Source organism: Phoca vitulina, unplaced genomic scaffold, assembly GCF_004348235.1.
Source record: "Phoca vitulina isolate PV1807 unplaced genomic scaffold, GSC_HSeal_1.0 scaffold50, whole genome shotgun sequence".
Classification (NCBI taxonomy): domain Eukaryota; kingdom Metazoa; phylum Chordata; class Mammalia; order Carnivora; family Phocidae; genus Phoca; species Phoca vitulina.
Window position 1 is genome coordinate 8,465 of NW_022589753.1, and position 26,849 is coordinate 35,313.

Genomic DNA, 26,849 nt, shown 5'->3' on the forward strand with positions numbered 1-26,849 from the left:
TCAGGTCAGAGAGCCAGGGTAGAGAGTACCCTACTGTCCACTAGGCTGCAGCACAGGACACACCCCACTCACAGTTTAGCCCTTCAGGGCACGTCCAGTGATTCCCTGAAATTCAGCGTTCTGATTATTCAGTGCCATAATTTGTAAATTCCAATTGAAATAGAGCCCATCAAAGAAGTAAAATATAAAAAAGGTCCAGTGCTATGGTCTGAGTTTGTTTCCCCCCAAATGCACGTTGGAATCCTAATGCCGGATGTGATGGTGTTAGACCAGGATGCCTTTGGGAGGTGATTAGCTTGTGAATGGGATTACTCCCCCTATAAAAGACCCTAAGCCATTCCCTACATGTGAAAATATGAGCGTGCCACCTCAAAGAGGGCCCTCACCCGATCATGTCAGCACCCTGATCTCAAACTTCCAGCCTCAGCAACTATGAGAAATGAATTTCTGTTTATAAGCCACCCAAAATGCAATAGTTTTGCCTTAGCAGTCCAGATGGGCTAAAGCAATCAGCAACCAGTCTGATCCCGAACACTACCCATAACTTTGTCCCTAAACCCTGGGCCCTTACTTCTGATCTCTAGTCCTCACCCTGGCCCTAGATCCTGACCCTGAGCCGAGGCCCCAATCCTTTTTTTTTTTTTTTTTAAGGTTTTATTTATTTACTTGACAGAGAGAGAGCACAAGTAGGCAGAGCAGCAGGCAGAGGGAGAGGGAGAAGCAGGCTCTCCACTGAGCAGGGAGCCCGACGCCAGGCTCAATCTCAGGACCCTGGGATCATGACCTGAGCCGAAGGCAGCCACTTAACCAACTGAGCCACTCAGGCACCCCTAGGCCCCAATCCTAAAGCATGGCCCTGGCACCTGGTCCCTGACCCCCCCAAACCCAACCCTAAACCTAAATTCTCACCATCACCCTAACCCTCATCCCTTGCTGCCATGAAAATATGTTACCGTTACCCAATTATCTTTTGTTTAACCTTTTCGCGAAATAGGAAAACTGTGCCCAAAAACTAACCATAAACACCCTTCAGACACGTATTCTCTCATGGAGTCCGAGCTACCACTTTTCTGTTTTGCCATTCAAACTAAGTGTGTTTAGTTAAAAATAATGTCGACTGGGTAACACAGTCGGTTGACCATCTGACTCTTGGTTTTGGCCCGGGTCGTGATCTCATGGTTGTGGGATCAAGCCCCGCATCGGGCTCTGTGCTCAGCAGAGCCTGAGGGATTCTCTCTCTCCCCGTCTGCCCTTCCCCCCCCCCCCCCCCTTAAGCACGTGCTTGTGCTCTCTCTCAAATACATAAATCTTCAAAAAAACTAACAATGTCTTCCCTAAGTGTACTAGCATGGTACAGAATGAGGCAGTAACACAAAGAGTAAGAGAAAACACATGCTTGTAATAAAGAAAAAGTTTATTTTTAAAGATTTTTGGAAAATATGTAGTCAAGAATTTCAATCCCACACAGGAAACACAAGCCATGCCAAGAAGGCCCAAGTGCCATAACTATGTTTATTGATATCCTTTGTATTTATCCAATGTATATCCACTCACTAAAATTTTTGTTTGAAATTTCTGGCATTAATTCCCTGAAAGGTCCAGACTCGCAAAACCATTGTTACATACACAGTTGATTTTTACATTACATACTTGATATTTATACATTTGATATTTCCTTTGCACATGTCTATGGCTTTACTACTTTCAAGACAAAAAGCACATACAGAAATACATACTCAAAACATAAAATTTGTCAACAGTTGTCTAGAATGTGGTTTACAATATAGAGGTTACAGGCCACACATAATCCATGTGTCAGGAAACAGAGTAGTAGTGCGTCATACTGGACTCTGTCAGGAAACAGAGAGTAGTAGTGCGTCATACTGGACTCGGTCAGGAAACAGAGAGTAGTAGTGCGTCATACTGGACTCGGTCAGGAAACAGAGAGTAGTAGTGCGTCATACTGGACTCTGGCGAGGGGCACTTCAGCCCAGGAAAACCCATCTACAATTCTTCTCGACGTGTATAAGATAAACACCAAACTATTTCACATATATTATATCTATATATACTTTTAACCAAATTCTGGTTTAAACATCACAAACTGACAACATGTAAATACAAACACAAATGTTAGGAAAGGTTTGACATATATAGGGAAAAACATGTCTTATGCATTATGAAGAGTTTTTATAGTCTAGCATAAAGGCAAATGTGGTTTAAAAAAAAATAAAATCCACATACAATTAAAAAACTTAGTCAAGCCACCTAGTGTAACAGACTTCACAAATATCATGTGTTTAACATTATGCTCCAAATGTCCACGTATTGCAGAGATTGCTACATATCAATTAGAATGATGTCAGCAAAGATGTGCACGCTACGAAGTGATCGCAAGTAAACATAAACCACGCGCTTCTGAGACAAGGATGCTTGACCTTCAGTTAAAAGCAGGGTAAAAACGACTATGAAGTAACTGTCTTTACAAAGGATTACATTTTCAAATCTAGGGCAACAGACATGTTTTCCCAGGTATGCATGCACACAGTATCCTGTGAAAAAAAATGATTCAGTTACTTAAAAAAGAAGAAAAGGTTAAAAAAGAAAGAAAGAAAGAAATTAAATAAACTACCAGAACTCGGTTCAGCTGGGGAAACCACAAAGACACTCAAGCTCAGCAACACCCAAGAGGCTGAGGGATAAAATTAGTCATAAACTCTGGATGACTGATCCAACATCAGCACTCTGAGTTCGAGTTTCTTGCTAACATTTTATACCATACTTTTCTTTTGGAACAAAAAGTAAGTTTGAAAAGAACCAATTGTAACTTGAAAACATTCTGCCATCTGACAGGATGGCCTTTTCTTCTAGACCCAGAACTAGGTAAAGACAGAAAGCACTCAACCCAAAGGGCCTGGAGAAGGTAGATTTCACAAGTCACTGGTGGTTACACCATTATTCTAATGCAATGGAGCTACTAAAATACATGTATTTGTTATTAAGAAAAATTAGAAAACTAACATGTCTTTTTCTCCAGAATTATAAAAGATAAAACCTATTAATCAGTATTCTAATGTGATTACAGAAAAATAGCCAACTGAAGTTTAAAAAAAAAAGCACAGGCTGTCTGTAACATTGTCCCCACTGTTATTTCCTGCAGTTTTAATACTTTGCACCTGTTTTGAGGACTGAGCACATCCACGCCTTAGACACCCATTAGCATATTCAAGGTTGGGTCACGAGTCATCCCTACCCTTAGGGTAAAAGTAATGTAGCTTAGTACACACAACACTTGTTTCATTCTTGAGTATTTTGTAAGGGATTACCCGACATTGGCTCTTCCAAAGATAAGAAAAAAGGTGTCAGGAAAATATTCCTTGGATTATTTTGCAATTCCACAGAGACATCTGGCAGTTTGATACTTTTAACCCTCCTTCCCCATCACAATTTCCCTCTTTTAAAATTACAATCAACAACTCACGTAAGATTTAATCACATTTATTTAAAATAAGGGAGAGCTTTTCAATAATGTTCCCCCCTCCAGAGAACTAAAAGGGTTAGTGGAGCTCAGTGCCAGTAATTAAGAGGCTGATACTATAAAGTTCTAACTCAGACACAGATGTGTCACACTCAGGAAAGATGTTACACGCTTGCAGACTTGTGCTTTCTTTCACACTTTATAACAACACAGGTTAATTTCAATGTCACTGCTTCATGGGTAATGCAGACGTGTGTGTCTCGGGCGGGTCTCTGCGTGCAGGTGTCAAGAGTCTCACCAGAGCAAAGAGCAAACACCCTTCTCTCCAGGACAGTCTCTCCCTTTTGAGAAAACATTCTCCTATGCACTTTGTCAGATTATGTTTACTGAAATGATACCAATGAATGGAATTCTAGAGGAAAACCAAGAACAAACTGAACACAAAAAGGTGGAGAGGACCGCACTCTCCTTCCCCATAGCATGTGCCCGGGCAACCCCATGAGGGCGTGGGGCGCAGCCTTGGGCTCCGCCTCGGTTCAGCCCCCACAGACTTACTTCTCTCTGTAATAGAGCAGGTAGTATTTCAGGGGATCTGGCAGAGGGAGGCTCAGGACCTTCTCACGAAGGAAGTTCACTGGTCGGGCTGGCTTCGCGTCCGGCGGCGGGGCTCTGTCCTCCTCCCGCTGCTCCTCTTCCAAGTCCTCACAGCTGTTGTCGTCGGATGGGCTGGAGATCCGACTGGCAAATACCTCCTTGTCCAAAAAGACGATCGTTTCCATGCGACGGCGGCGCACTCTCCTTCGCTTGGCCCTGGGAGTGTTCTTCAGTCCATTTCCACCGCTGCTCACTGTTTCCTGACGGATGACCTTTTTAATGGTGCCCCGGATGGCGATCCGAGCCAGATCCTGGAGGCTCCGCACGGCCAGGGGCGCTGCGGAGCAAAGGAGATGCGTCAACCTCATCAGCAAGGGACCCAGACAGCACAGGGCCCTAACTCTAGAAACCCGTCCCCTCACGGTCATTCGCGAGCGTTATTTACAGCACAAGCACAGGGGAGCATTCCCAGCAAACGTCAATGACAGCTCTGACATGCATGTATGTGGTCCTTCTCAATGGTATTTTCAAACACACGAACCCGAACTCATATAAGGAAAGGAAGCAAGGTTGTTTGTCTCATCAGTCAGAAGCAGAAGAAAACCCTGGGTTCGTGACTCTGTTTACTGTATTCATTCCTGGGTTCTAGCTCATGCAGTGAATGTAATGCTCCAGAATTCTTTTATCTATCTTTACATTTTCACAGTACTTTACAAATTGAGTATTTGTTTCTTTTTTATTAGAGAAAAGCAAATCCAAAACATTTTTAGTGAGTACAAAAACTCCAAAGCATACCAAGGAAAAATAAAATCTGGGGATTCCAGTCCAGCTCAGTGTAAGGCAGGAGGTACACACGTGGCAACAGGAGAGTTCTTCTTAAAGGGGGAGGAATTAGGGGGGTTGTGTGTCTAAATACATTATACTGAAAACCACCATCACTTTTTTCCCTCCAGGACCTAACTTTTTTTTTTTCCCTAAGATTTTATTTATCTGACAGAGAGAGCACAAGCAGGGGGAGCAGGAGAGGAAGATGTGGGGCTCCAGCACCTAACTTCTTCCAGAAGAGATGACAACCTACAATATAGGGAGGGTTCTTATGTTGTCTGTAACATTTACCGCCCAAATCAAAGCGGCCTGCACAGAATCCCGTTCAATGCTCCCTGTTCCACGGGAGCCCGGGGAAGCCCGCCGGGCCCCAGGCTCTCGGCTTCTTCTCCCGTGTCCACACCAGGCCTCCTCTCCTGCTCAACTGTCTCCTCCCTGTTGTCCAGGACAAGCTCCAGCACATGCCCCACGTGTCTCACTACACAACACCGTAATCATGACTTCCTGCTCAATACACCCACCTTTCCTTGCCTTGCCCCTCAGTCTGCTGAACGGACTCCTTCTCCGGCTCTCCCTGAGGTCCCACTTGAAGGGAACCAACTTGGCCCAAGTCTCTGCTGCCAGTCCCTCCCCCACCGCGGCTAGTAGTGCTCCCTCGGGTGCTGATTTCTACCATCTCCCCCACTCCATGTCCCTATCAACCCTTGGTTTGACATCGAGTAACAAAGACCGGGCAGTGGCTCGCAGGGCTCTGCTCCATTCCTGACTGGGGTCCTGAGCCTCCCCAGACCCACATCTACAACAGGTGCTGGACACCTCAGGGCACACATCCTTCCTCAGAAACACCCTATGTGCCTGCCCCCGAATCCCTTCAGCTGCAGAGGCCGTCTCCATGGACACAACTTTGCTAGTTTAGAAAACTCTGGCCCAGGAAGACAAAGTTACAAATAACTAACTGTTCACTTCTGGAACCCAAAACAACATCACATGTTGTTTATTATCCAGCATTGGCTCTGAAGCTCTGGCCTCAAAACCCGCATCTCAGGGTGCCCTCCATGCTGTCACAACTCTTACCCAGACCCAATCAGGCCCTCACACCAAGAGACTCGTCTCCAACCAAACCCCCATCGAAGCCTCATAGATGCACCGACCACGGCCTCACCTTCTGACACTCGGGCAGTGTTCTGGAAGGCCGCGCCCTGGCTGACTGCGAGCAATGCTAGCTTCTCCTGGGGAGATTTCCAGGGAGCATGCAGGTGACAAATTCACCCTCCACCTGGCCAGCAGGGTCGTCGAGAAGACAGAAGCACCACATCTTTTAGTTCACACATCTGGTGGCTCCCACAGCCTCCATGACAAGTCTGACCCACGTAGTGGACTAGTTTCTCCTATACACCCGCACTCGGACCACGCTGAGGAGCATGCATGTACAAAGTCCCCATCAGCCTCTGCTCATGCCTCTTCTCCCTTTCTTCTCTCTTCAAAGAATGTACTTTCACCCAAAACATCCCATCCTCTGTCAAACCCTCCCTGGCCCCTCTCAGCCCCTTTCTGTATTGTACTGTTGCTCTTACCACATTTCAAGGACCACATCTACCGCATGCGACCTCCACTTAGCAGAGACCAAGGCAGAGCATGACTATCTGATAAATGATTCCTCACAAATTAAAAAAAAAAAAATTCTGGAAGGAATTTGCCAACATGTATTATCTTTGGGTGGTGAGATTATGGTTATTTTTTTCCCTTTTTTTTTTTTTTGGTGCATTTTCCAAATTTTCTAAATGATCAGAATGCAGAATCCATGCTCTTATTGGTCTTATTTTAAATAAAATCATTTGCAATTCTCATTGCCATATAAATTTGTTTAAATTATACAACAGTATCTGGATGAATGCTGGCCCTGATGTCAGCTCTTTGTGGTCCTACAGGCCTAGCCAAGTAAGGCTGCACGGTAAGCCTCCCACCATACACCAGCAGACCAGCTGAAGCACGTGCCCACGAGGCGGCCCCAAGGAGGAAAGGGTCCCATGACTCTGCAAGAGCCCTCTGGCCCAGTGGTGCTGGCAACACAGTCTCTCTGTGAGACCTCTCCACCAAGCAGAATTAACTCCCTCTCATGGGAGTCTTCTGCTTTCAATGGCATGACCAGCAATGATTCCTGTAGATTTAAAAGAAGGCAAAAATAACCTAAAATAGGCTGAAAACAGATGATTTTTCAATTTCTAAAAATCATTTGTAACATTTTAAGGTTTCAATGGGTAGAACAATGCTCTTTAATATTAAAAGATTCCTTATAATTTGTCTTTCTCTTCAAATTCTACTGAGATTATTTAAAAGATCTAAAAGATAAATAAGGGTCTTTGTACTTACGTAACTGGACAAGTCTTGATTTTCCAGACTCTGAATGACAGGGCTGGATCAGAGGAGCAAAAGAAACTGCCAGAATCTTTTTGGTTTCCCAAGCAGAAGGACCAGTTCGTGTTATCTTAGTCAACTGCCCCAAAGAGAAAACAAGAATATTCACAAGATTTGGCTACTGTTAGTTGATATTTAATCACTCCTACATATAAACTAAAAAAACCACAGATATGCTAATAATGAAATAACCTGACAACAGAGGCCCCTAAAGTGATATGACATGAAGTACCCATAATGAATTATTATACTGCAAGGATATTTTGCCTGAATATATTCAAAGCCTCTAGACCTAATATGTATTTTTAGAGAAAAGAAGTCAAAGGATACCAAACCAAGAAGAGACAATCGGATGAGACAACTTCCTGGGGCTCTCCGCAAGAGTCAATGCTGAGGGCAACAGTGGGGTGAGGCGGGCGGGGGGGGGGCGGGGGCCGGACGGACATTCTAAAGTCAAAGTCATTAAAGACATTCACAACCACCTGCAATGCTCCAGTCTAGACGGGATCCCAGGCTGTTTCTTCCGGAGGACAGAAACCATAAAAAGACCTTCTTGCAACAACATGACCACACAGCAAACAGCAGCTACCATTGCAGTTTCCCGGTCCCGTCACCTGTCAGGGCTTCTCCTCGCTACAGCACTGTTTCTGCGTGACATCACCGCCATGACACACAGACTTGCAGCGAAGGTCATGAGAACATTCCTTATGAATCACAAGTATTAGGGGCATCAGAAGAACCTAATTAGACAACATGGCCCTCCTGTGTGTTCTGTGATGGTGCCAGTTTCTGAAAGGCCCAAGCAGGTCATGGTGCTATTTTCTGCTCAGCTATGACATGCGAAGATTATATACTCTCTTGTCTAAAAATACGTAAGCCAGCAAATCCTCTAAAAACTAAGATTCTATATCACGAAGCTTAGAACTGAAAGCATTAAGTAGCCACGTACTAGGTAAACATCAACAAGTCATTCATACTCTTGTGTACCAGCAAAAACTTCTTTTTAAAAACATTTTTTTTAAGGAGAGGTTCTAGTTACAATGACCATCAAATATCTAAACACAATCGATAAATAACGGGTGAACTGTTCAAGAAAACTATAAATCCATATTCCATGTTCCAGACAAGGAGATGGATACTGAAAATATGTCTATGATCCTCAAATTAATATACACATAACACAATTCCAATAAAAGGTCTGACATATTTTTCTGATACAACAAAGATTTTTAAAATAATTTAAGTCAAGGGGTGCCTGGATGGCTCAGTTGGTTAAGCGGCCAACTCTTGATTTCAGATAGAGAGCCTTGATCAGGTGCATTCAGCAGCAAGTCTGCTCCAGGATTCTCCCTCTCCCTCTGCCCCTCCCCACCACCCCCCTCACCACCCCCCACCTGGCACAAGCCCTCTCTCTCTCTCTCAAATAAATCAATCTTTTAAAAAATAAAACAATTTGGGGCACCTGGGTGGCTCAGTCGTTAAGCGTCTGCCTTCGGCTCAGGTCATGATCCCAGGGTCCCGGGATCGAGCCCCGCATCGGGCTCCCTGCTCAGCCAGGAGCCTGCTTCTCCCTCTCCCACTCCCCCTGCTTGTGTTCCCTCTCTAGCTGTGTCTCTCTGTCAAATAAATAAATACAATCTTTTTTAAAAAAATAACAATTTAAATAAAGATGTATTTAAAACAATAACCTGAGAAAGAAGAGCAAAAATGGGGACATGTAGCCCTGCTATCCACAATGATGACAGCAATAAGCAGGTGGGACTGTCAGCAAGGGCATGGGTGGCTCCTCTCCCAAAAGGCAGTTGGCCAAAGTTAAAATACAGAGTCTCTGATCAAGCACTTCTGCTTTTGAGACTGCACCTGGAAGAGGTCTTGGGTGTAGACAAAGATTAAGAATATCCACAAACATGTCTATGCACACCCTCTTCACAGCAGTACTGCTTGTAAACAGCAGAAGGGTGGAAAGAACCCAAATGCCCATGAAACAACCACATTTTCATACACCAACAGAAAACATTTTTAAGTAAAAAAAATTGGGACAGAAAAGAATTTCCACGTATACCAAATACCAAATACTTAAAATGAACAATAAGCAATGATAACACCTAAAACTATCAATTCCTATTTCATATGTCTGGATGAATACACGGAATGGAAAAAAATGTGCGTATCTTCACCGAAGTAAAGTTATGAAAAAAGTGTGTTTGCTTATGTATTTTTTGAGTAAACAGACAAACTAAAAACAAAGTGGTTACCTCCAGGTGAAGTGGAGGGGACATACATGGAAAAAAATTCTGTGAGTGTTTATTATTTAGACCTTGGAACCCTGTAAATATTTAACAAAGTTATAAAACCTAATATGGCAATTCCTAGAAACTGAAACAAAAGAGCTGTAAGTCAGCCTGGCAGAATAACCTCACAGGGAAGCATTATTTCCAGTGACTTTCAAACACATGAATGTGTACATCCCCAGGGGAATAAAAGGGCAATCTAAGGACAGTCAGGGAGCAGGCCTTCCGGCGCGGGACACAGGTAATGCTGATTTAAGACGGAAGAAGTCAGAAAAACCCTCTGGTCCTAACTTTGAGCCGGAAGTACCAATATAAACCCATGGAGTGTTTTATGTCCAAAAGCCAAACCAACAAAAACATAAGTATGTACGGGGGTGGCTTCCTAGCTCCAGAATTCCACTGTAAAAAACTAACCTGTATTAAAGGTTCCGACAAAGTCCCCACCTGTGTTCCCTAAACACCGATTCCCACTGAGCTTAAAATTAACAGAGATCCTCAGAAATGGTTAATTCCAACTTCGTGGTAAAAAATACACAAAATGAGTGTGGAACATCTTTTCTTACCAGAAAGTAATAAAACCATCAAAGACTACTGAGGGTATATCAGAGCCCAAGAGCCAAACTGAAGAGATGCCCGTTGGCCAAGATGGGGCATTTTAGGCTTCAATAAGAATCATACAATGATTAAAATTTTAAGTATGTCTATATCCATGAATTCACACCACCACTAGAAACCAAATAAAAACTTATTAGTCACCACCTTCAACAGATGCTAGAGAACCAGATCATTGAGGAAACTGATAAATAAAGCTTAGGAATCAGAATTTATCCAGCCTCTCCTTATAAAGTGTACTTAGGGTAACCAAATAACTGATGAGGGTGTTTCTCTTTATGTAAGTATTCCAGGTACTATAAAGTTGCAAGATACAAAATCAATGTGCAGAAATTCACTGCATTTCTATACACTAATAATGATGCAGCAGAAAGAGAAATTAAGAAAACAATCCCATTTACAACCGCTCCAAAAATAATGAAATATCTAGAAATAGACTTAAAAAGGAGGTGAAACACCTCTACTCTGAAATTTATAAAACACCGATGAAAGAAACTAAAGACGACACAAAGACATAAAATGGATTAAGGACCTAATGTGACACCTAAAGCCATAAAAATCCTACAAGAGAGCACGCACAGGCAGTAATGTCCCTGGCATCGGTTGTAGCAACATTATTCTGGATAGGTCCCCTGAGGCAAAGGAAACAAAAGCAAAAATAAACTGTTGGGACTACATCAAAATAGAAAGCTTCTGCACAGCAAAGTAAACAACCAACAAAACTAAAAGACAACCTACTGAATGGGAGAAGATATTTGCAAATGACATATCCAATAAAAGGTTAGTATCTAAATTACATAAAGAACTTATACAACTCAATGCCCAAAAACCAAATAGTCCAATCTAAAAATGGGCAGAAGACATGAACACATATTTCTCCAAAGAATCCAGATGGCAAACACACACATGAAAAGATGCTCAATATCACTCATCATCAGGGAAATGCAAATCAAAAGCACAAAAGCCTGGGCGGCTCAGTTGGTTGAGCATCCAACGCCTGGTTTCGGCTCAGGTCATGATCTCGAGCCCCGCATCAAGCTCCACATTCAGCACGGAGTCTGCATGAGATTCTCTCTTCCTCTCCTCTGCCCATCCTACTCATGCTCGCTCTCTCTCTCTCTAAAATAAATAAATAAATCTTAAAAAAAAAAAACCACAATGAGATACCATCTCACACCTGTCAGAATGGCTAAAATCAACAACACAGGAACAAGCGTTGGTGAGGACGTGAGAAAAAAGAACCCTCCTGCACCACTGGTGGGAATGCAAGCTGGTGCAGCCACTCTGGAAAACAGTATGGAGGGTCCTCAAGAAGTTACAAATAGAGCTATCCTACAATCCAGCATTGCACTACTAAGTATTTATCCAGAAAATATAAAAACATTAATTCAAAGGGATACATGCACCCTGATGTCTACTGCAGCATTATTTACAATAGCCAAGATATGGAAGCAATCCAGTGTCCATGGATAGATGAATGGATAAAGAAGATACAGCATATATATACACAATGGAATATTATTTGGCCATAAAGAAGAATGAAATCTGCCATTTGCAATGACATGGATGGAGCTAGAGAGTACTATGCTAAGCAAAATAAGCCAGTCAGAGAAAGACAAATACCATATGATTTCACTCATATGTGGAATTTAAGAAACACAACAATTGAACAAACAAACAAAAAAAAAAAGACAAACCAAAAAACAGACTCTTAAAGAACAAACTGAGGGTCACCAAAGAGGAAGTGGGTAGGGCGATGGGGGAAACAGGTGAAGGGGATTAAGAGTACACTTATGTTGATGAGCACTGGGTGATGTATGAAAGTGCTGAATCACTTCATCATACACCTGAAGCTAATATAACACTGTATGTTAACTATACCGGAATTAAAATTAAAAAGAAAAAAGTATTTGAGGTACTAAATGAAGAGAAATGATGGAATCAGAACGTATTGTTCTGCATCCCTTAATGAAATAACGGATCAGAACCACAATTGCACTGCTAGCATCGGACAGAGAGACCACAGGCATGATGTGCCTATATATGAATGTACACTGTAACAGGTAAGTATTCTTGCACCCCTCCACCCCCAAATTAAGTCCAACTGGAAACTAAGCAAGTCTTTAGATCCAACTAACAATTTATGATGAAAACAGGGAGCAGAAAGAATATGTAAAACATCACCACAGGGATACGTAATCTCCAAATCCAGGCTATAGGAAACTCTGTAAGACAAATCACCTGATTTCTTCAACAAGTACATTACAAGGAAAAAGTAAAAAAAAAGAAAAAAAGAAGTTACAGATAAAAAACATTTAAGAGATATATCAACCCTGGGTGCCAGCCTGTCTCAATCAGTGAGTGGAGCGTGCAACTCTTGCTCTTGGGGTCATGAGTTTAAGCCCCACGCTGGGTGCAGAGATTACTCAAAAATAAAATCTTTAAAAAAAAAAAAAAAGAGAGAGAGAGAGAAAGATCAACCAAATACAAGACATAAATCTTAAATGGAGATGCAAATAAACTATTCAAACAAATTCTGAGACAATCAGGAAAATTTGAACATTAGCGGCCAATTTGAAAATAACTAAGAAATTACTGGTAATTTTTTAGATTGATAATGGTTTTGTGGTATCTTAAAAAAACAGCCCTTATCTTTTATAGATACACTCTGAAATATTTATGGATAAAAATTTTGTTTTACTTAGCGATATTCACTACATTCTGTATATAATAGTAAGTAACAGAAGGTTATACACACAGCCTCGTGTCCATTTCCAGGAGCCAGAGGATACACTATGGTCAACTATTCCACAGGTTACTATATAAGCACTCAATAGGATGATACGAAATGTTAAATGGCTTAAAATCATCTCGTCAATTAAATAAAACCGTATGCACAATGACCTTCTTGGAAAAGGGTACAAACTACAAGAATCATACACTAACAGTGCTTAAAGTGAGGATTGTGAGCAATTTTTCTTAATTTTCACATGTTCTGGATTTTCAACAATGAATGATTCCTTTTTAAACAAAATAAACGCTAACATATTTAAATTGCAGAAAATCACACAAAAATGCACAATCTCCTAATTTTTATCATTTCCATTTTTCCTAGCTCTTTGTGACTGAGACTTTCTCCCTGATGACCAATTCAGGTTTGATTAATCTGCCTGTCTATTACAACTTGTTTTTCTCAATGAAGCACAACAGCTACAACGTACAGAAACACGCACAACCCAACAGCCGACTGAGACAAGATTCCTCCTAAGGAAGGGACTCCTGTGTAACGCTCACGGTCACAGAATTTAACAATTAAAATAGAACTACTCTAATGATTTTTACATATAATTCTAACAATAGAATAAGCATACTAGAATAGCTGTGGAGGAGGGGAGGGAGGTGGGAGAGAGGAGGAGACAGAACAGAGAGGAGGGTAAGGGCTTACAGTGCAGGCTCTAGGGTGCCTACCTGAGTCAGGCCCTGGCCCAAGCTAGGCTGTCTTTATGACCTGTCCCTGCCTGTGTCCTCATTTGTGAAACTGAAGGAGTTGTCATGAGGAATACAAGGAAAAATATACGGAAACTTCTTGGAACAGACCTTGGCCAATAGTTAAGCGTGTCAGTTAGGAGAGGGGTCTGACCTTCTCTTCCAGTGGCATGACAAGGATGCCCCCTACTTTGAGAAGACTCTTCATGTACTCTTCATGCTCTTTCTGCACACCAGCCCCACAGTACACACGATCGTACTGAGAACAATCTGGAGAAATCTCCAGGCAATTGCCAGTAACAAAGGAAGGTTCACAGAAGTCAAATCTAAAAGCAAAAAATGTTTTCTGTAACTGAGTATATCACATTATAGCAAGTCTATCTATAGTAAGTCTATACTAACCACAGGTTATGTTTTCCTTGAACAACCCTATAATGACATAATACAACTGACAGAGCCAAAAGATGGAAGTCAGACCTCCAAAAAGAATTATATTATTAATAAACAGAACCCTAGAAATTCCAAACAAAATATTATGAAAGTGAATGTCATAAACATAATACAGACTTAAATCATCTAACCTCCAATCATCACTGTCTTTGCTCTGTTTTTATAAATCATTACCTTATTTAAGATCTACTAAAACCAAGTGCAATGAGGGGCGCCTGGGTGGTTCAGTCAGTTAAATGTCCGACTCTTGGTTTCAGCTCAGGTCATGGTCTCAGGGTCGTGAGACTGAGCCCAGTTCTCATCAGGCTCCACACTCAGCATGGAGTCCGCCTGAGACTCCCTCTCTCCCTCTCTCCCTCTCCCTCTGACCCTCTCCCTCTCTCCCTCTCTCCCTCTCCCTCTCTCCCTCTCTCCCTCTCCCTCTGACCCTCCCCCGCACTTGTGCGCATATGCACGCGCTCGCTCGCTCTCTCTCTCTCTCAAATAAATAAATCTTTAAAAAAATAAAATATAAAAACAAGTAAAATGAAAGAAAACTACATCTGGTGTTTCTAAAAATGCTAAACCCTAAAGTAAGAACTTTAATGCCTTATTTAAAAATGGAAAGAGAGGGGCGCCGGGGTGGCTCAGATGGTTAAGCATCTGCCTTCCGCTCAGGTCATGATCCCAGGGTCCTGGGATCGAGTCCCGCATCGGGCTCCCTGCTCAGCGGGAAGCCTGCTTCTCCCTCTCCCACTCCCCCTGCCTGTGTTCCTGCTCTCACTATCTCTCTGTCAAATAAATAAATAAAATCTTTTTTAAAGAAAATGGCAAGAGGTAGTTATATATACTGTTTAAAGACAAATGCAACAATTCTGTCTTAGAAACCATTAGGTAATAAATTGTTGTCTGTGTTGGAAACATGAAAACTGGGCAAAATGAACATTCTACTTCCTTCTCTTATTATATTGGTGAAAAATTACCTTTCCCTGGTATCATAGTTAAAAAACCTAAAGCCCTCAAAAGCACAAAATATTTAAAAAATAATTAGAACAACTATGCACATACCCCTGATTCTCCTCCCAAAGTTGAATCCTGTTTACTGGTGTATGAACACTAATAAACTTATGTCTCCCATCTAATCAAAAGTCTAAATTATAATCCACACAGCAACCCAAGGGCAGTATTTGATCTTACTTGTCAAAGCTGTCACTGGTTCTAATGAAGAAGTCCAGCTTCTGCTTTGCATATTCTATTACATCCGAATGGAGTTCAACCCCGTGGTTCACACCAAAAGGACCTAAAATGTTCCAGAATAAGAAAACTTTTAGAACTAGGGCAAGAACTCTTATTCTTTATTTCTATTTTATCAACTACAATGCACCAGATTCAGCATGTATAATTACATGAAGAAATTCACAAGGTTTTGAGGTCTTATCACATTATTGGACCTAAATCACCCAAGCTAATCTTTAAATATGCAGGGTAGACTATGCTCACCACATTGTAAATACTTGTTTCTCTGACACTACCCATGTCACAGCTTTCTAAAGCCTGGGTCGCTCTGCTCTCAAAGATGTAAAAAAGGCCAAGATCTGCAACCAAGAATTCAAGATCTCACTAACGAATTAAAAAAGAAAAATGTTATTTCCAAATGAAACTGGACTCAGGACTGTGTTCCAAAAGGTCGCCCAGACACTCAGACATGGACACAAATAGCTTTCGATCATCATTAAAATAAAATTGTAACAGGGGTGCCTGAGTGGCTCAGTCGGTTGAATGTCCGACTCTTAATTTCAGCTCAGGTCGTAATCTCAGGGTCGTGGGATCGAGCCCCAAGTCGGGCTCTGTGCTCAGCATGGAGTCTGCTGCAGATTCTCTCTCTCCATCTACCCCTGCCCCTTCCCCCACTCACGCACGTGCTCTCTCTCTCAAACAAAATAAACAAATAAAACTATAACCAAGTCACAATGAAACATTTTTTATATCAAAGGAAATTTATCAATAATTGGAAATAAAGCTGTGAGAAAAGTTACAAGCCCACTTAACAATAAAGGTGTTCCCTCTGTATAAAACTGCCTTTAGGTGAGACCTATTGACACAGACAGCTTAGGTGAGTCTCTTTGTTGTGGGAATTCATTTCTGTGAAGGTCAGAAACAGGCAACACTTATTTGTGATGATGGACAACAAAAGGGTGCTCTCCTGTCTGGAGGGGGAGGGGCAGCACGAGAGCTCCTGGGGTGCTGGTTCTACGCCGTGCCTGCATGAAGGTGAATACTTACATGAAAAGTCACTAAGCGACACACCTCACACTTGTTCATTTACTACAGGTTAACTTACACAGCCATTTTTTTAAATATCTCCATGTGAAAATCAACAGGGCACGTAAAACTTTATTTCCTAGACAGACATACTGAAGTCACAGCGCAGCACTTAACGCTACGGCCCAACAGAAATACTGGAAAATAAGCAACCATCTGTGCACCCATATCTTGATATTTTGCACTTGGGCTTACCTGGTCCCCCGACAGCACAACACCCACCCCAGGCCAAGGCTTCCCTCTCCTCGACCTGGACAGCTCACCTGGGGCTCTCTTCTCTCAACATCTGCTGCTGCTAAAACATTCTCATTAAAACACACCCTACCTGAGAAGTCACATTTTCACTATTTACAACATCAAATCCAAATTATCCAATTTCAAGACCCTCTGCCAAGTCACTGACTTCCATCCCCCTGCCCTCTGGCTAGCAGCACGTGCCAGAAACCAAGAAAACCTGTACTTCCCCACTCATCATGGTTTCATTAGCCCCTCACCCTTTATCAAAACCTATTAAGCAGTTAATTCTCATAACAGATCCAGGACATAGTTCCTATCCCCAAGAAGCTTAACACCAAATACAGTAATAACACATAGCCCCTGACTCACCCCAATAAAAAGATGACTAAGAGGGGAGGGAGGGCACGGGAGGAGTCAGGACTGAGACATCAGGGGCATGGCACTGAAGCCAGACTGCAAGCCCCACCCCCCACCCCCACCCCACAGGAGGGCACTCCACTCCCTAATCACACAGCACTTCAGGTTAGCTGCACAGGAGTACAGCAGAAAAGGGATAAACTTCAGGGCCAGGCAGAAAGGCAGCTGGGTTTAAAAAAGAGTCAGATGAAAGACTCCAGACCTCACATCTGCAGGCAATGGGAAGCCAAAATGGCCTTCAGCTCCAGAGTGATGTGCATGCAACAACATTAAAGGCTGAGTAAACTGGAGAGGGAGGCCCAGAACACGTGGTATCCGGACAGAGATATCAGCCAGTGCGTGCAGCCTCCTCCCTGCAAACACAAGATGTCTATCCATGAAAGGAAACTCTCCATTCACCTCCTTCAAATACATCACAGCAGTACAGAGTATCCACTGCAACCCCCAAAAAAGCTTCCCTTCCTTTAGATCTCTCCCCACCCCACCATCTAATTACATTACCAGCAAACGGGACTAAGAGAAGCTGTTTATAATTTGTAGGGAATGTCAAGTGCAACAGGTCACCTCAGACTTACTGTAAGAACCGAGCATCTCAATTCTTTTCAACAGCATTTCTAACCTAGTCAATTTGACACCCTATCCCCCTCTCTGCCAAAGAGCATCTCATCCTTAGCTCCCCCAATTTCTCTGCTCCACTGAATTACCTTTCACTAATTCCAGAATGATACATCACCTGGGCTCTTCACAAAGCAGTCTTAATCCAAAACAAATTAAGTTCAAGAAGCATTTAGCTTTAAAAAACAAACCTAAAAATCTGAGGATAGCAATCTATAGCCTAAGTCAAATGATCAGTCTCAAAACTTCACCAAATTCCGAAGTCTATGAACTTATAAAGAACCAAAAATTTCATTCCATACCCACAAAAATCAACTGTCACTGCTAAGATTTTCTGTAACAACCGCAAAGAAACAACGTTGTGGTGCACATGTGGTCCGGATGCTGCCCCCCCCCCACAGATGCTACAGCAGCCCCCGCCCTACTTCCTCTTCAGAGAAATCCTCTAAAGGACAGGTCAGCCCCTGTTACTCCTCTGGCAAACCGTTCTATCTCAGAGTAAAAACAGACACCTAAACCCTCAATTATCTGATACTGTTGTTTCAATAACAAAAATGCCAATCCCCATGTGTAGTCTCACAACTTATTTGGAAAAAAAGACAAAACCTGTGAAATCCTTCCCATCCCTGGAATTTATTTACAAAGAACAACTTACAGGCATTAACTCTTTGAGCATTAAAACAAAACAAAACAAAACTGCTTGGAAGAACTTTAACTTCCAGGGAACTGTAAACTTAGTCTCAGTTTACAGACAGAGTGACAAAGCAGGCCGGGTGATTGTATTAAACAAGAAATCACTGTAAGTCCCGATTTACACAATTCTCTCGGTCCTCTGTTGTCCAGAAGGAGGGGGTGCTGAACAGACAGTGGAGGTACTGGTGGGCGGGGGGCAGGGAACAGGAGGGGTTCCTCCAGAAAACTCGGAGCCCTCCCTTCCCCAGCCCACCCAATGACTACGCATAAACCACAGCAGACGATGCTCAGGAGGCGATCAGACAACACCGCCAGCGGACTCTCTCCTCCCGCACCACGACACACACGGTGCTCTGCCCCACTCTGTCCAGACTTACCGAGAATGAGCCCCACCACGACACACACGGTGCTCTGCCCCACTCTGTCCAGACTTACCGAGAATGAGCCCCACCATGGAGCTGAGGTAGCCAGTGCCGCTGCCCAGGTTCAAGAAGGAGAGCCCCGGCTGCAGGTCCAGGGCCTCCATCACTTCCGAGTAGATGCACGGGGCCGAGAGGTGGATGTTGCCATGCTTCCACGCCAGGTCTTTATAGGCATTTTCTTTAAATTCTTCAAGATAATAATCTGCACGATCAATAGCTCGGAAAGCCTGCTCGACCAGCTCAGTCCGGATGTACTGTGCTTCTTTCAAATTGTCTATTAGCTCATCATTGTCTTCACCAGCACTCACAGCACCTCCCATCTTCAAGATCACACTTAGGCAACACTGCAATTAAAAATGTTTTTAAAGAGCTATTTACATTAAAGGTAAGAGCACGAGAGTTAAAGTTCTAATAACATGCCAATTTCAAATTCTGAATTCTGAAAATACCACAGATGGAATATACTTGGTCAGCACCCACCTACCCCACCCCAACCCCGCTAAATTCAGAAGGAAAAAAAAAACAGTTAAATATGAAATTCCATTATATCCATCACGAAGTTTGTAATTTACAATATCAAATGAATTCAAATGAACTTGAGGTACCTAATGCATATTTGACAACTGAAAACATCATTAAAGTAGGAACTCAGTATTTTACTTTAAGTCGTCAATCTACAAAATCGGATATTTAGGATTAAAATTATCTTGAATATAGATCTGCCTTACCAGGGATATATTCACATATGGCAAAGTCAATGGATATAAACATAAAAAGAATACAGATATGTCTAGAAAACCACATTAATATCAACTTCTCTTTGAATATTTCAAGTGCTACAGATCACTTTTGATAAATAAATCTTTAAAAGCAAAAAAATCAAATAAAGATAAACAACAAATACTATAAAGTTATTGTTTATTTGAAATTCAAAATTAACTGGTGTCCTAAATTTTACCCAACAACTCTACACCCCCACGTACACATCGGGTCAAGGAATCCATTCAATCTGTTCATTTGGATATTCGGATGTACAAATTTCAGGCAAAAATACCACTAACAAAACTCTTACCCAATAGGACATTTTATTGTAACAAATACAAAATCTGTTTCCAGGCTACAGCTGCTCCAAGAGCTCCTACACCCCCTTTGGAAGTGTATGTTATGCAACCTTTCTACCTCTTTAACAATAAAAGGTACATTGCTTACCTTCTTCCCAACTGCCTTCAAGAAGAAAAAACAACAGTGTGAACCCTTCTGAGCCACCTGCTAACATACAATGTGCCTCCATCTAATTCACATGGACCTCATCTTCATGAACCATAAAAATATCTTCTCCAATTTTATACGTACCCCATGTAACTCTTTCCAAAAGAATGATCTTACTTCACGTTTTACAAAACATCTGATGTAAATTGTTGGGAAAAAACAGAAAACACCAGACTTCACAAAGACTGATACATTTTCTGATTCAGGACAACTTCCATAATAACATACTATCATTTATTATTACAAGGTTTATCCTTGCTTTCCCCCTCACAATCCTCTGGATTTCTAACAGCAGAACGAGAAGCATAAATACTGAGGGAAGAGATTCCATACACATATCCCGTGCACACTACTGGCAATTGTGGTGGGAGAGGTTTTCCCAGGAATAAAAATACATGAACACATGATAAATCTTCAGCTTCTCACAACAAATACACAAAATATGTAAAACGTAGGGCTTAGTATAAATGCTCTAACATTTCACGACTGGAACAGTTCATCTTCATCATCAAGATTTTAGAGCTGAATATTATACTTTCCAAATCACCAGGATGGTCCAATTACTAGCTTTTCACGCCATTTCAAGATGTTTTGGAGCCCTTGTAAGGTTATGGTCCACAGTCAGTGAACTTAGCCGACTGGATAAAGTGCTAATGAGGTCAAGTTTAATCTTCGATAAGCCACTTAGTTCTGAGGCTACAGTCTACATCCCAAGTCTAGGACAGTCATCTTAAAATTTAGGTCACTGCTTAAAAGTGGAGTTGTGTTTGCTGCCTAAAGGTCTATTTAGGAAAAGGCCTGGAAAGCACGCATCTTTCATGGTGGATCTAATTCTGTTCCTAATGTTCTACCATTCTAGCTCAATACCATCATTCTATCTTCAGAAAGCAAACACTAACTAGATATTGGACACATTTTATTTTCTACTACGTAATCTATCACTTATTTTCAACTTCACCTCACTCTGAAAGTTTATTCAAATACAACAGCTAGCATTTTAGTAAAAAGAGCTACAATCTTTACAGGCGCCACCCGCCAGTCACAGGAGTTCATGTTAGCTTCACAACATACTGAGGCAAATTGGGACCCAGCAGCTATTTTGCTCATGATCACACACCAGTGCATGAAGAGGCGTCTAGAATTCAAACCCAGGACTGTCTGGCCAAAGGCCTACGTTCTCAAATTCTCAAAGGGAAAACATTCTTTAACACAACATGTTGGTAATCTTTGCCCCAAATGACAGGCTACATAACTATGCGGTAACCCCCCCTGTTGCCGCTGGTAGGATGCATGTGACCATCTACAGGGTCTGAGAATATTAACTTTGCCTGGTCATCTACCACTCCCTCACAGTGGATACAATCACTGCTTATTCCTGACCACCCCTGTGACTGCTCGTAAGACCACCCAAAAACACCAACAACAGATGCAAAGATATCCTTGCCAAACCAAATATGGATCTATAATCTAGTCAAATCCAATTGTTCAAAGTAATGAGAAATAATTTCTGGATGCTGTACTTGATTATACTTTGCAATCCCCAATATAAGTCACTACTCTGGGGTAACTGGCCAACAGGACCTCCTTAGTCTCATACTGCTCCAAAACCAACTGCCAGAGCACACTGAGGAAGACAGCTAAGCAGCAACAGGCATAGAAGCGTCTCACGACGGGCAGCCAAGGAGGCTATAGCTGGGTCAACACAGCCTGAAGCCACGATAATGGGGGTGTGCAGTTCCGATCTACACTGGGTTTGTCAGACTACACATGGAGGGCCGTGTTCTAACCTGAATATCACTTCTTAATGGAAATATGGACAAGGTAATTTTATGTGGAAAACGAGCTGGGGGAAAGGACCCTGTGCTGTAAGCCCTGAAAGGTTTGTCTTTTTTGTAATGCAAGGGCCTGACTTAAGTTTTGATTGGTGAGGAATATACACTTTGCCTCCTGCCACTCAACTCCATGAAGAACCAGGCCTTTGAGATCAGATCTTAGTTGATTTCCATAACAGACCTTTAGGGCCACTTGTCTTTTGTCTTCCCATGCTCTACATTCCCTCTTTTGTTTTATATTCCCCAATAAAGAGCAAGCCTGAGAGGCCCCAGGCTCCCCACACTCAACCCCAATACAAGCAGAAACCCAGGCCTGTGCTCACTAGAGCTCTCTCTCTCTTCCCCGTTTCACTGTGTGGCCCCAGGTATGCTATAAAATTTCCAGGTTCTGTAAGTAATAAACCTTTATTTTTTTCAGTTTCCTGATGGTTGTTGCTGAAAGGTGTCTTGCAATCATAATAACCGCAGGGGCCGGTCCAACCACATTGGTTAGAAGAAAACAGAACCAAAACCACACCTCCTGCTGGCAGAATAATGAAAGAAACACTTATCTTAAAAACTAGAACACTTGCTAGGAATACATACAGAGGGATTTTTTTTCAAATACTTGAAAGGCTGCCATGTATATACTATTCCTGGAACTGATAAAAACTGGATCCATGGAACACATTGGATGAAAATAATTTCTACTAAACACAGAAAAGCTTTCTAACAACTAGAATTCCAAATACTGAACTGTTCTTAGAACCTCGAAAGCCTGTCACCCCCAGGGATGTCCCAGGTTAGGTACAAGCTGAGGTGGGGCCAGGAGGCCTAGGCACTGACCCCAACAACCTCAGAGGTCCCCTCTCATTCCACCTCTAAAGCTCTATTTCACCCAAGCACAGCCACAAGTTCTGAGTTGTTTGCAGGAATCTGCCTTCACTAATTCTTGATTGACAGTCTACTCAACACCCAAAACGGAGTTGTTTACTTCAGCCACTCCTCTGCCAAAAAGAAAGAAGAAAACTATTACAGGCTTGTGATGAACAAAGGGGATAGGCAAAGATTTAGGTAACTTTTTTGAGGGGAAACGCTGGAGCACACATCAACTTGGGAGGCACATCCCATGGGAAAAAACGGAACACAGGCACCAAGCCCAGCCAAGTTCTCCTTCCCCAACTATAGACCTTTTTCAGACACCTGAAGTTAAGTCCCAGGGTTCTGTGCCAATTCTTAGTATCCCCAAGGCTTGGAAGGGCAACTATCTTTATGGTTCTGTTTTTTTGTTTTTGTTTTTTTAGAGATTTAATTTTAAGTAATCTCTACATTCAACATGGGGCTTGAACTCACAACCCCAAGATCAAGAGTCGCAGTTTCTACGGACTGAGTCAGCCGGGTGCCCCTAGACTGTCAACTTCTGAAAAGGTCCAAGGTAGAATTTGTTTTAAAAACGTTGATAAGCCTTGACTTGCCTCAGAACTAACTGCAAACGTTTCCTACTTAGTAAGCTAGGGACAAACTGCATGTCTGTAGAGTCAAGTACATCCAAGGGTGCAAGCAACGGGCACTAGGAGAGAGACCTCCAGGAGGCTCTGGAACGCTGGAGGGCAAACCACAGGGCGCACCCGGGACAACCCCCCAGCGGAGCGCAGCAGGTGAAAGGGGACACGTTCTTGGAGGAGAGGCGCCCGGGGTGGGTTGGGGGATTGGGGGGAGAGACGCAGGAGGGGGAACCCCGGGGACAGGAGGGGGAGATGCGGGGGGAGGGCTGAGGAACGCTGGTGGGGAGAAGGGAGGAAGGGGAGACGCCAGGCGGGGCGGGGGGGGGGGGGAGGCGCCGGGGGGGGGAAACGAGGGGGGTTAGGCGGGGAGAGGACAGGAGGACGCCGGAACGGAGGGGGACGCCCCCCGGAGGAGGGGTCCAGGCGCTCGGGACCGGGGGAGGGGAGGGTAGACAGGAGGGAGGGGTCCGTGGGGAGACGACGCCGCCGCCCGCCACAGGCCGGGCCGAGGGCGGCGGCGGTGGCGGCTCTACCTCCGGGCTCGGCCGGCCCGCGAGATCGGGCTGCCTAAGCCGCGACCTGGAGCTCCTCGGGCACCCCTCGCCCGTCCGCGGCCCGGCTGCGCCTCCCCGACCTCTGCCGCCGTAAACATCCGCCGCCCCACCGCGCCTGTGCGCGCAACGGCCCGACTGCGCGTGCGCCCGGACCTGGCGCTTAAAGGGGCAACGGCGCTGCTGGTGGGCCCCGGTGGGGTCCCTGCCCGCGACTTCCCCACCGCGGACTGACCGCGAGGCGCGTGAGAGGAAGGACAGAGACGCAGGGCCGGCCCTGCACTCTTCGGGGGTATTGGAGGGGCAGCGGTCAAATAACAGCTGCAGGTGAGGATTATGACTTCCGCGCACCACCCAGAGCCAGGACCCAGCGAGGAAGGCTTATGAAAACCCTGTGTGATGGACAGTAACTCACGGCAGTGGCTACTCTGGCTTGGGTGACACAGAAGGGACATTCGAGCTAAGGTGCGTAGGACAAGAAGGATCCAGCCGTGCCGAGAGAGGGTCCAATGGCTGCAGACCAGGGAGAGCGGAAGTGGGCAGGACCCACCCGCCCTGTACACATCTGAAAGGAAGCCGTAGCAAGCGGCGCCCCGCACCCCTGCTCGGCTTCAGTAGGCTGCCACCTCCTACCCATGCGTCTGGGCAGACCCTTCACCTCTCTTCTGGGCCTCAGCAGAGAAACACGGAGTTGGAGTCCCATCTAAGCTCTGTCCCACAAAGTGAACCGTGAACCCATACATGCCCATATTGTGGAGCTGGTTTGCGTAGTAGTCTCCGTAACAGACAACTGGAGACATCTCAGATGACACAAAGACCCAGCATCGTGGATTCTCAAGGTTTTCGTTCCTAGAGGATGATGGAGTTTGGGCAAGGGGGCAGGCTGGTACAATTTCTTTGGGTCCTACAAGGCGAAGAGAACTGTTTTTGCATAATATGAATAGGAATAATATAAAAAGGAACGTTATGCAGACATGAACTTCCTAACTCCACGGAGGAAGGAGGAGAACCCTGCCTCTAGGAGGAGAACACTGCTGGGTGGGTGATGTGCTGGGTGGCAAGAGGATGCGGTTGCAGATCCTACAGACCTGGAGGAGCCAAGGTGTGTGTGCACCCGCATGTGTGTCCCACACAGAGAGTGCAGAGTAAGGGTGTGTCTGCTCTGTCTCAAGGTGAGGGTTGTCCTAGTGAAGCAGACCAACCTAAGCCTCGGTGCCTTGTGGGACACCACATAGGAGGCCAAGCCCCTGCGGGTTGAAGTTGGACCCGATCTCAAAACAGGGACGTTGTGTTCGACAGCATCATGCTTTAGACATTGACCTGGCACATGGCCCCTGCTCAGGCTGCCCTCCATGTGAGAACAGTCTGAGATACCTTTGCTGGACATCAGTCAAGATCATTCTGCATCTCAAAAGTGACCTTGTGGTTCTGTGTCCAGGTCCTCGATGCTGCCTCCCCTCACCAACCCCAGTCACCCTGGGACCTGTCCTTTTCTGCTGCCTGCATGCCACATATCCCTTTGTGAACTGCCTGCACGGCCTACCCGGTAAACTTTGTGAAATTCTACCCCACTCTTCCTTTCCCAACCTCACCTGTGGTTTTCCAAATGAGCTTTTAGCAGCAGAACCCTTTCTTTGAACACAGTCTTAGAAGCCACCCCATCTACAAACAGCCACAAGCACTGCTGCTGCGGAGGAAAGGGCTTACCACCAATCTCCTGACCTTGACACGGACTCTCAGAGGTCTTCCTACCTGCGCTCCTTTGCTTATCTGTGACAGTTTCAAATTACAGAGGTCCTAGAGCCGTCCTTGGCCCTCTCCCCACTGTCTACACCCTCCATATACTCCACCCTGTCTTATCCCTGTATCCCTCACCTCTTACCAGGATAATGTCTTCACTGACCTAAATGCCCTCTCACCACCCATCCCTCCCTGGGCTCTGCCAAGTGGTCTTCCTAGAGCACGGTCTGATCACATCAGGCCTCTAGGCCTTCCCTTAAGACCCATCTGCTTGCCTCTCCAAGGTGATTTCCCCCACCCCCATGTCAGCTCCACCATCCATATAGCATCAGTATTAATCTTTGTAGAATGTCACAGTAAGCACTTTACAGGGGTTATTTCCGTGACGTAGATACTAATACGATCTTTGAGAATGAGAAGAGCAGTCTCTGACATTGGGAGCTGGCCTGGCACTCACAGCAAGGCCATGGATTCTCCTGTTGGACATGGACCGTCTTGCAGAGGCACTCCATTGTGACAGAGTGAGACAAAACATCATAACCGTGCCCAAGCAAGCTCCCTGAGTCACCCACAGAAACTCAGACAAGCTCTCTCCCAGCCAATAGCAGCGACCCCTGCTCTTTCATCGGTTACAGATGAGCCTTCCTCTGCCCCGCCCTTCTAACAGATAATCACTTATTGAGATGTCCCTGCTTCCTGACAGCATCCAATGCACTCAGAGTTTCCCTGTCTGTCAAATACAGGTGTCAGTGCCCTGCCAAAGGCCACCAGACACACCCAGAGTTGGATGAGCTTGTATGCCTTGTTCCGTGAGTGGGATGCACACCATGGGGGGCTGGGGGGTGTCTCTAACAGGTGTTGGGAAGAATAACTGAGGGGTATGGGCTTTGGTTGGGGGATGTATGGGCCGCTCGTGGTCGGCATATCTGGAGGAGGAGTCCCCAGGCAAAGGGAAGGTCATGTAGAGGCCTGAGGTCAGGGTGGACCTGGGTACTCGTGGCTGGAGCTGCATGCAGTGGGTTGTGTTGTTATCTTCAAAGTGCAGTATGAAGACTTCCTTTAGTTAAGGTAGCCCTTTAAAAAAATGTTTTTTTATTGTGGTAATATATAGATAACATAAAATTTACCATTTTAACC

General features: G+C 44.2%; 1 protein-coding gene across 4 annotated transcripts; it reads right to left on the bottom strand.

Moving 5' to 3' along the window:
* Nucleotides 1–1,401: 1,401 nt before the first annotated feature.
* Nucleotides 1,402–26,849, bottom strand: PCMTD2 (protein-L-isoaspartate (D-aspartate) O-methyltransferase domain containing 2). Of its 4 annotated transcripts, XR_004297436.1 has the most exons (7): nt 23,955–26,849; nt 18,850–19,180; nt 15,328–15,430; nt 13,856–14,027; nt 7,268–7,391; nt 6,862–7,055; nt 4,337–4,409 (listed from the first exon to the last, which is right to left on the bottom strand). XR_004297436.1 is itself a non-coding variant. In XM_032387594.1 (6 exons), exons 2-6 carry the CDS (start codon nt 19,154–19,156, stop codon nt 4,030–4,032), a joined length of 1,086 nt encoding a protein of 361 aa, XP_032243485.1. In that variant the 5' UTR covers nt 19,157–19,180; nt 24,388–26,846; the 3' UTR covers nt 1,402–4,029. The 4 variants fall into 4 exon arrangements, 3 of the variants coding, with proteins under 3 accessions (XP_032243485.1, XP_032243484.1, XP_032243486.1); XM_032387594.1 differs by lacking the exon at nt 6,862–7,055 and having other exon boundaries at nt 1,402–4,409; nt 24,388–26,846; XM_032387593.1 differs by lacking the exon at nt 6,862–7,055 and having other exon boundaries at nt 1,402–4,409; nt 23,955–26,845.